Source organism: Acanthaster planci, linkage group LG03 (assembly GCF_054643075.1).
Source record: "Acanthaster planci isolate LZ-2023a linkage group LG03, COTS_SCS, whole genome shotgun sequence".
Lineage (NCBI taxonomy): Eukaryota > Metazoa > Echinodermata > Asteroidea > Valvatida > Acanthasteridae > Acanthaster > Acanthaster planci.
In genome coordinates, this window is record NC_141779.1 from 21,669,234 (window position 1) to 21,678,026 (window position 8,793).

At 41.3% G+C, this 8,793-nt stretch overlaps 1 protein-coding gene across 1 annotated transcript; it reads left to right on the forward strand.

The window, feature by feature from the left end:
- Nucleotides 1-74: 74 nt before the first annotated feature.
- dnajb11 (DnaJ heat shock protein family (Hsp40) member B11) lies at nucleotides 75-8,686 on the forward strand. Its single transcript, XM_087134123.1, has 10 exons — nucleotides 75-226; nucleotides 1,936-2,092; nucleotides 3,465-3,556; nucleotides 3,959-4,088; nucleotides 4,667-4,809; nucleotides 5,196-5,278; nucleotides 5,447-5,504; nucleotides 5,807-5,918; nucleotides 6,088-6,247; nucleotides 7,280-8,686. Exons 1-10 carry the CDS (start codon nucleotides 162-164, stop codon nucleotides 7,342-7,344), a joined length of 1,065 nt encoding a protein of 354 aa, XP_086990249.1. The 5' UTR covers nucleotides 75-161; the 3' UTR covers nucleotides 7,345-8,686.
- Nucleotides 8,687-8,793: the final 107 nt, after the last annotated feature.

The following is an 8,793-nucleotide window of genomic DNA, read 5'->3' on the forward strand; positions in this document are numbered from 1 at the left end:
AGCTTCCAGAGCGAGCGTCGTGGTTACATTGGAGTACGTAAATACCACCAAACAAACGATAAGGAAATGTCTAGATCCCTGTTCCATGAGTACCTTTTCCCTTAATTCGTTCGATTGGAACCAGGCGGTGCAGGACATACAGGGAATTTTATTCCGCTAACATGGCAAACTCTCTGTGCACTGCGTGCATACTTTTACTCCATTTTTGTGTGACTGTGCTTGCAGGGTAAGAATTTTAGATTTTGGATTGTACCAGAAAGTTCAATGGACATGATGGATGTTTATTTTGTGTTTTTTTCGGAATCGGGTTTTCTTATTTCCTCGAGCAAGTTGCTGACTAGGCCGGCCGTACATTACTTTTATACTAGCCCCACTCGTGTGGCACGGACTCACTCCCGCTCCACTCCATTAGCCACACATCCGTATACGCAATTTCGTGTCGGCGTACTGAAAATTTTCGGCGCACCCACTTATCAATTTCTTTTGCTCTCATAGATGATCCTTGGCCTCTCCGCTTTCATTTATTGAATGATTTCACTCACTTTGTTTCGGTATTTTCCAGTCTTTTTGCCTTCACCCATGCAATCTCAGGAGCTCTCTCTCGATCTCACAGTCGCCATCTGTAAAATAAGGTCGTTGAACATTATGTCACTTGACCCCTCATCGTCTCGACGGCTGTTCCATGTCGAGACTTCTAAACTGCTGCCAAAGTTTTGGAAGAGTTGGTACATGTAGTATCTTATCGCTCAGTCCGTGTATTAGATAGGCCTATGTCTTGACATGGAACAGCCGTTGAGACGATGGAGGGTCAAGTGACGTAATGTTCAACTGTGAGAGCGAGTCCGTGCCACACGAGTGGGGCTAGTTGTACATAGCCATAAACACGGCCATCTCATGATCTGACGATTGTCATATATTGGCATATCCCGGCCCCTACTTCCAGAACTTTAAGGTTTACACAAACCTTGTAGATAGCTATATGTGTATGTACAAACTCCCATAAACACATTTTGTCTATTTCGATTGTGTCAACTTACTCTGCTATTACAGCCTATTTGTCATGTTTGTGCAACAAACATTTCATAGCCTATAGATAGTACAATGTCTTCTTGGTGGAGTTAGATGCCTGATGGGGAGGTTATACTTCAAGAACTCTAAGTCACTAACTCGGTGATACTCCGTGTGACTTAGGGGAGACATGGTTTACATGGCGTCGTAACGCTATGGAATTTTGGAATCGAATTTTTGTGGTGAAATGGTTCACAGCCGTAACAAAGCTATTAAATCAAATTTCCCCTGTCAGCATACCTGCTTAATCTATACCTCCTAAAAAGGGGATAAAAAAAGTTTCAGAGCATGTGACAGAGTATTTTTGAAAAAAAATGAGATTTTTGCTCACCAATTTCTCGCTTCCACCTGTTGACTGTTGCTCCATTCATGCCGTTAGTGTTTATCAGACTGCGCATGCGTTGAGCCCACCAATGACCGCGCTTGCTCCACATCTTGGTTCGACCATTGTCAGTGGCAGGGGATGACATCTTGTGTTGTTTTCACCGTGGGACTGTCCTAGCTGCTGCTTTGACCTGGAGACACACATCGCAGCGTGACGTGCTGCGTCGTGTGTGATGTTATCCCCGCCACCGAAAGTGGTCGAGCCAAGATGTGGAACAAGCACGATCATTGGTGGGTTCAACGCATGCGCAGTCTGATGTCACAGTGTCCGGTGTACGACCTGATTTGGTCACAGCCACTGGACGTGGCACCATTCAGAAAGCAGTCATTGGCATATGTGTGTGCGCATACCCCAGGCTCAATTTATGAATGATGCACTTGGCTTGTGTGTTGTGACATTAGTTTTTGACAGTAGAATAACAGATTTTACAATAACCCTTTTGTTCAGTTTGTTGTTGTGTTTGTCCTTCTGTTTACTTGTAGGCGGGATTTCTACAAGATTCTGGGTGTCCCCAAGTCAGCCTCCAAAAATGAGATTAAAAAAGCATATCGCAAGTTGGCCATGCAGTACCACCCAGACAAGAACCCGGGCAACGCAGAGGCAGAGGAGAAGTTTAAGGACCTAGGAGCAGCGTATGAGGTAAGATAAGAAAGGGTTCACCAACCAAGTTTCCAGGGGCCAGTGGTGAATTGAACTGGGCCTTAGAAATGAGAGGATGCGTCTGTTAGAGTTGTAATCGAGTCAGTCACACATCACTGCAAGTCACCACAAGTCAGTCACAAGTCACTGCAAGTCAGTCACAAGTCCACTGCAAGTCACCACAAGTCAGTCACACGTCACTGCAAGTCACCACAAGTCAGTCACACGTCACTGCAAGTCACCACAAGTCAGTCACAAGTCACTGCAAGTCACCACAAGTCAGTCACACGTTATTTAGCCACAAGTCATTTGAAAGCTATGTAAACGAAGTATGACAAAGGCATTCCTTTGTTATTGTTCATCTCGTTAGTTCCGCACTGACTTGTTAAATGACTCGTGAGTTGACTTCTGGACTGACTTAACGACTGTTGATCTACAACTCTGGCATCTGTGGCATTCTTCAGATGTTCCAGGGCTAAATTTGGAGTTCCTTACAGGCTTTGCTTGCCTGTCTGCCAATTGTTCCAATTTTTGGAATCATTTTGCATTGTGAGTTTTCAAAGTCTGACATTGGAAGGTTCTGATTTCAGAAGAAGAGCAGAAATCTGAAAAGCTTCTTGGACATTGTACACTGTTTGGCAAGTTTGCTCATCCCTGATCAAATTGTAGATCCTGGGGCATGTTGATCTTGGAGAACAGGAGTGAAGCACAATATATGCACTGCATGGGATTAAAGCATGAAATTATTGTTGAACAGGTGCATGGTGACGTGGAACTCAATATTTTTCACTGAATATGTATATACAGGACTTCATCACACTTGACCAGTCCTTATCAGTCTGTGGAGAAAAAGAAGCTGTTGTATCTATATATTTTGTGCTCTCTGGTCCTCCGACCAGATTTCAGCTGTGTACATCATGCATTCAGTGATCAAGTTATGACAAAGGTACTCACATGGAGCACACACTTTTTGTTCCGCTACCTGAGTTTCCAATGTGAGCAGATACAGCTGGCAGTGGCGTTGCCACAGGGGGGCTGCCCCCCCCATTCCCAGTGTGTCCCCCCCCCACTACAGGAAAAAAAAAATGGATGAATGCATATTGAACAAGGCAACAAAAACGTGTCCCCAAATAACCACACCACTGAAAGCTAGTGCCCCCCGTAAGATGCTGGTGCCCCTTTTTGTGGCCCCCACTAGTAAAAGCCTAGCTACGCACAGATAGCTGGAGGAGAGAAAGGAAACAGACTTAGTCCCCAAAAGTCATCCTGCTCATTTTTATTACTGGTGCATTGAGTTTCTGGTTCAAATTCCTCTTTATTCAGTCAGTTTGCTCAGTTCACCTGTAAGTTCTTTCAATTCTTGTTCTCTCAGGTGCTGACAGATGACACGAAAAGGAAACAGTACGATAGGCACGGAGAGGAAGGAATCAAGGAATCACACGGACACGGCGACCCATTCTCAAGGTTTGTTGAATTGAAAGAGAAAAAAAACACACTAAAAAATTAGGATTATTTTGCAGCAACAAGTGAAAAGTTAAAGAGTTAGATACATGCATGTGGAACAAAGCAAGGTGGGCTTCAAGTCCCGGTATCCTTAGACCCTAATAATCTTCCTTATTTCAGAATACGTTGTGTACATTTGCTCAAGTAGGTGTGGAATTTGTTGTTTTTTTTATCTTTTCTTGAGTTCGTCAAAGGAAGCCAGTCAGAGAAATGAGCAAGTACCAGTAGCCATGTTGGCATAAGGTTTTTCATCCTAACCAGGGAGCACGGAAAAACTGCTCTTTAAACTGTCAAATCAAACGCGCCTATACATGTTAATTTCTGACAAAGCTGGTCTTTTGTTTGTGTTTGTTTTGTTTGCAGCTTTTTTGGTGACTTTGCACATTTTGGATTTGGAGGCCACCAACGAAATCCAGAAACTCCGCGAGGGGACGACTTTACTGTGGACTTGCCTGTATCATTAGAGGAACTTTATTCCGGCAATTTTGTTGAGGTGAGTGTAGATGGGCTCCAGGATACTGACAGATTGATGCAACATAGGGATTGAAGTTCACGGACAACCAGGAGATGGAATTGAACCAGATTAAGGACTTTGGGAATCTTACAAGTCCCAGAAACCCAAAAGGAATCTTCAAATGTTCCTAAATCATGGATAGTTCTGGAATTCGTAGAGGTCCTTGAATCATGAGAGACTCTTGAATCCTGAAAATTTGTGGCATTCTGGAAGCTTCTGAAATGGTTCTAGTACCCTATAAAGTTCTTGACTCTGGACAGGTTCCAGAAATCCTTTAAAGTTAAGTAATCCTACAAGTTGGTTGTGAAATCATGAAGTGTTGAAGAATTGTTTGAGGCTGTGGTGTTTTCTACCATCTTCAAGAAACTGTTCTCTTGTTTTATCCAAATTACACCTATTCTGTCAAAATGTTTCGTCTAGATTTTAGTGTCATTTGGATGGAATCAAGACTTTACATCCTACGTACCATTATTGCTCTTAAGCCCTGTTCTGAGGAACACAAACTGTAGTACTAGATTCTGTCAGATTGTCAAACAATCATTTCCTCCTTTTTCTAGGTTGTGAGGTACAAACCAGTGGCCCACACAGCCCCGGGTACCAGGAAATGTAACTGCAGACAGGAGATGCGAACGCAGCAGTTGGGACCAGGGAGATTCCAGATGACACAGCATGAAGTGTGCGACGAGTGCCCACGAGTCAAGTAAGTCCGTGAGATGCACCTTTGGTTCACTTCGGCGACCCTCAAAGACACTTTGTTATACTGAGATGGTGCATAACTTCCCCTTCCGTGATAAAAATATGTAATCAAGATATTTGGGAAAAACTTTGGAACCCTTTAACCTTGCTTTTTTCCCCAAAGATGCCTCGTGTCTGCCGGTTTTCAGCACCAAGCCTTATTTGCACATTGTACTTTACCTCAAGCATGGGTTGCTTTCAAAGAGAATAAATTAAGTCTACATGGCCAAAAATTATGTTGAGGCCTCCAACAAAAAAAGGGTTTAAATACTTTCTGGGGAGGAGGTTGGAGGCAGGGAGAGGGAGTAAATGATTTGGTTTTCATTCAATTTGGTTGCACATCCTCTGCAGGTTGGTGAATGAAGAGAAGTTGTTGGAAATTGAGATCGAGCCAGGAATGCAGGACGGCCAAGAGTATCCATTCTTAGCAGAGGGTAAAACCTTTTCTTGTGTGGTTTTTCCAAAAAAATAGCATAATAATGAATAAATACGGTTTTTAAATCCATGAAGAACTTTCATTATGGTCAAACTTGCCAAATGTTTTCAGGATTGCGGAGAAATGAAAACCATGTTATTGGAAACAATCTCTTTTTTTTTTTCAGGAGAGCCTCACGTAGATGGTGAACCTGGTGACCTCCGGTTTAGAATCCTTGCAGAAAAGTAAGAAGTGCCCCAGACTTTTTTTTTTCTAAAACATGAAAGATGAATCTGGAAAAGAGGAAGGTTAAATTTGACGACAAGTCTGGAGCAGTTTGCACTTTGCAGGATAGTCATGTTGACAACCAGAGCAAAATCAAAAGGACCCCTTGAACTGCTCCAATCGACTCATGTTGAAGCTGGAGACACAATGGACAATGAGGAAAGAAGCTTGGTGTGCTATGCAGCCAGAAACAAGGCCACACTTTGTAGCCGTGGTCATGTCGTTTTTTAATTGAAAGTTTATATTCAACTCTTTTTTTCAGGCATGATCGCTTTGAAAGACGCGGTGATGACTTGTACACAAACATCACAATATCCCTTGTGGATGCCCTTGTTGGGTTTTCCATGCAATTTCCCCATCTTGATGGTCACATGGTAAGATTTATGTGCTTGTTCTGATGAAAATTTTGGACAAAATCATCTTCAAAGTCCACAGTTTTCAAAATACTACACCTGTTTTAAGTTGGATGCTTAGACAGTTGTCCCGTTATCCTACTGCCTGCTTTAGTTGGGTGAAAACGTATCTGAAATTGTTTTTTGTCAGGTCAAAATTGTACGAGAAAAGGTTACTTGGCCAGGTGCCAAGATGAGGAAGCAAGGGGAAGGAATGCCCAATTATGAGAACAACCACGTCAAAGGAATGCTGGTAATCACTTTTGATGTCGAATTCCCTAAGGGTGACTTGACCCAGGAGGACAGAGAAGGTAAGTCACAGAAATGTTACTGACAATGCTGTTTGCCTCGGTTGTATTCTCAAACTGAACCGAGTACCTCATGAGACTTTTTCCACACAGGAGGCCCACCTCACTTGAAGTATTCATTAGTCTTACAGGAGCTGACCTCATTATGAGGACAGGCAATGACCTCAGGCTGAGATTTCATTGGTTGCGTTTGCAGCCAGGCACTGCTTTTACTGCATTCTGATGGGCCTCATTCTAAAGAGTGTGAAACTCGGTATTCCCGTGTCACATGTTTTGACATGAATATTTAAATGGCTTGACGCCACACTAGAGGTCATGACAATCGTGCAATGGTTGGTCTCTAACCTTGGGAATGGAAAGGGTTAAGATAAGAAGTATAGAGTACTGAAGTGAACATGTCATGCACACAATTATGTGTCCAAAAGGCATTAGCCTGAGAACCAGAACGTGAACCAACACACGCGTGTACTCCATTCGTTTGCAGTACACTTCCTGGTGCAAATGTTGTTAATAGTACTCTATAGATTTCTGAAACACCCTGAAACATTTATTCACTGGATTGTGTTAAGGCTGGGTCAATTCAAATAATTCACCATTCCAATATTTGACCTTCAATTTGATCGCATATCTGAATATTCGGTCGCACCGACCAGCAGATTGTTGATGAACAAACCATTTACAAACTCAGTTGCAGTATTAACACCCACAATTGTCTATTATGACCAATATAAGGCTTGCCCTGTTGAAAATTTCTATTCCTTTTGAATTGTTTAACGAATAATTTACTTTTAAATCGTTGTAAGATCCCTGACACTTTTCATTTGAATCTGCTTGAAACAAGCCTCCATGGTGCAAATTGTGTCATTTAAAACAAAAGACAATTTTCCCTTTTCATGAATTTTGCATTTGAATATTCAAATTGGAAAGCTAATATTTGAATATTCGACAATCGATCGAATATTCAGTTATTCGGCACAGCCCTACATGTACATCGTATCTGATTAATGTGTGATTATTTTCTTTGTTTCTCCTCAGGTATAAAGAAATTATTGAAGCAAGAATCCAAACAAAACATTTACAACGGTCTTCAGGGTTACTGACCCTGGTCATGACCTGTTTTAGGTATCTTAGTAGATGTTTTTTTATTAATTTGATAATTGGTGGGCAACATTCAAACTGAAAGCTAGCCTGGATTTTACACGGCTCCTTATTTGGGAACCTTGTGCTTGGTCGGATATGCCTAGTGCAAGCTGTGTTATCAAAACGTTGAGGAAAATTCACGGAGAAGCTCTGTACAGTGTGGGTTGACCTCTGACCAGGTTGGTTTTAAGGTTATTATAAAGTACAGGTCCAAAGTATGTACCATGTTTCAAACATTTGGAAGAAGTTTGTTAATACTTTGTAAACCCTCAATATTAATCATACTTAACAGATTAAAAAAAGAGGACAGGCCTTTGGAAATATTTGTACAATTTTGTAAACCTTGCTTTTTCTTCAAAACCTCAGTTCGGTTTTTTCTATTCTAGTACTTTTCTTCGGGATGAAAATTGACTTTTGAGATGCTTTTTTTGTGGTTCTGCGGGAAAATTTTATTCTGGAGATTTTCAAACTTGTTTTGCTCATCAATCAAGAGCCGGAAATGTGTTCCTGAAGAAGAAGTGCTTTTGTTTTCACTTCACCAACATTCAACTCATGCTGCTTTTTATGTTTTGCAAAGACCCCAAGATATTGCTCAACGAACATAAAAGATGGCAACCTAACCCAACCAGAGATGCAGCTAGTTTCAGTTTAATATGTACACATTCGCAGTGACTTTGATAAGTGATGCACATTCGTTCAATGTGGCCAAAATAGTTTGCACAGGTTTCTAACATGTCAGTGATAGTACTTGCAAGGCAAAACGTTAGCTGAACTGAAATGTGGATACCCTCTCAACATGCCTTGCCGGAGTTTTTGAGTACATGCACATGAAATGAACAAAGCCTGCATTTATCACCAATAAGGTTACTTTAGGATTTGAACTGTTTGCATTCCTGGAAGGTGTTATGTGTGTTTGTGGAAGGATTAGGCACAAGTTTTGACCCTACCATTTTTTTTTGGGGGGGGTTACTTTTGGAAAGAGATATATTTGGGTAACGTTTGGCAAAATTGCTAACAGTGTCCCAAATCTCATAAAACAAATTTTAACTGTCAATGATATGTCCTTTAAGTGTTACCTTTTAGATGTTACTGTCTTGAATGTTCTTTATAATGTGAACTTCATCATCCATGCAACAGTGCACTTACAGATGAATGTAGTTGTAGTTATCGTGCTTTTCAATTCCACATGGTGAGAAACTTAGCAAGAAAGAAAATATGCAACAGACCTGTAGCAAAGCACATTGATTTGACTTCAGTCCAAAGACACTGATATTAAATTACACCTTATAATGAAAAATGGTATCAGGGGAGACTTGTCGGGATTTTTCTGATTTCAGAATTTTTTAAACAATCTCTTTTGGCATCTTGAAAGTCCCGAGTATACCATTAAGATTTTTTTACATACAGGA

What these genes read in the sequence shown, in the direction of transcription:
- dnajb11 (XM_087134123.1), top strand. Translation starts at nt 162, where the DNA reads ATGGCAAACTCTCTGTGCACTGCGTGCATACTTTTACTCCATTTTTGT. An exon ending in GACGAGTGCCCACGAGTCAA is followed by an intron (nt 4,810 to 5,195) that starts GTAAGTCCGTGA and finishes CATCCTCTGCAG; the next exon opens with GTTGGTGAATGAAGAGAAGT. An exon ending in CCCATCTTGATGGTCACATG is followed by an intron (nt 5,919 to 6,087) that starts GTAAGATTTATG and finishes GTTTTTTGTCAG; the next exon opens with GTCAAAATTGTACGAGAAAA.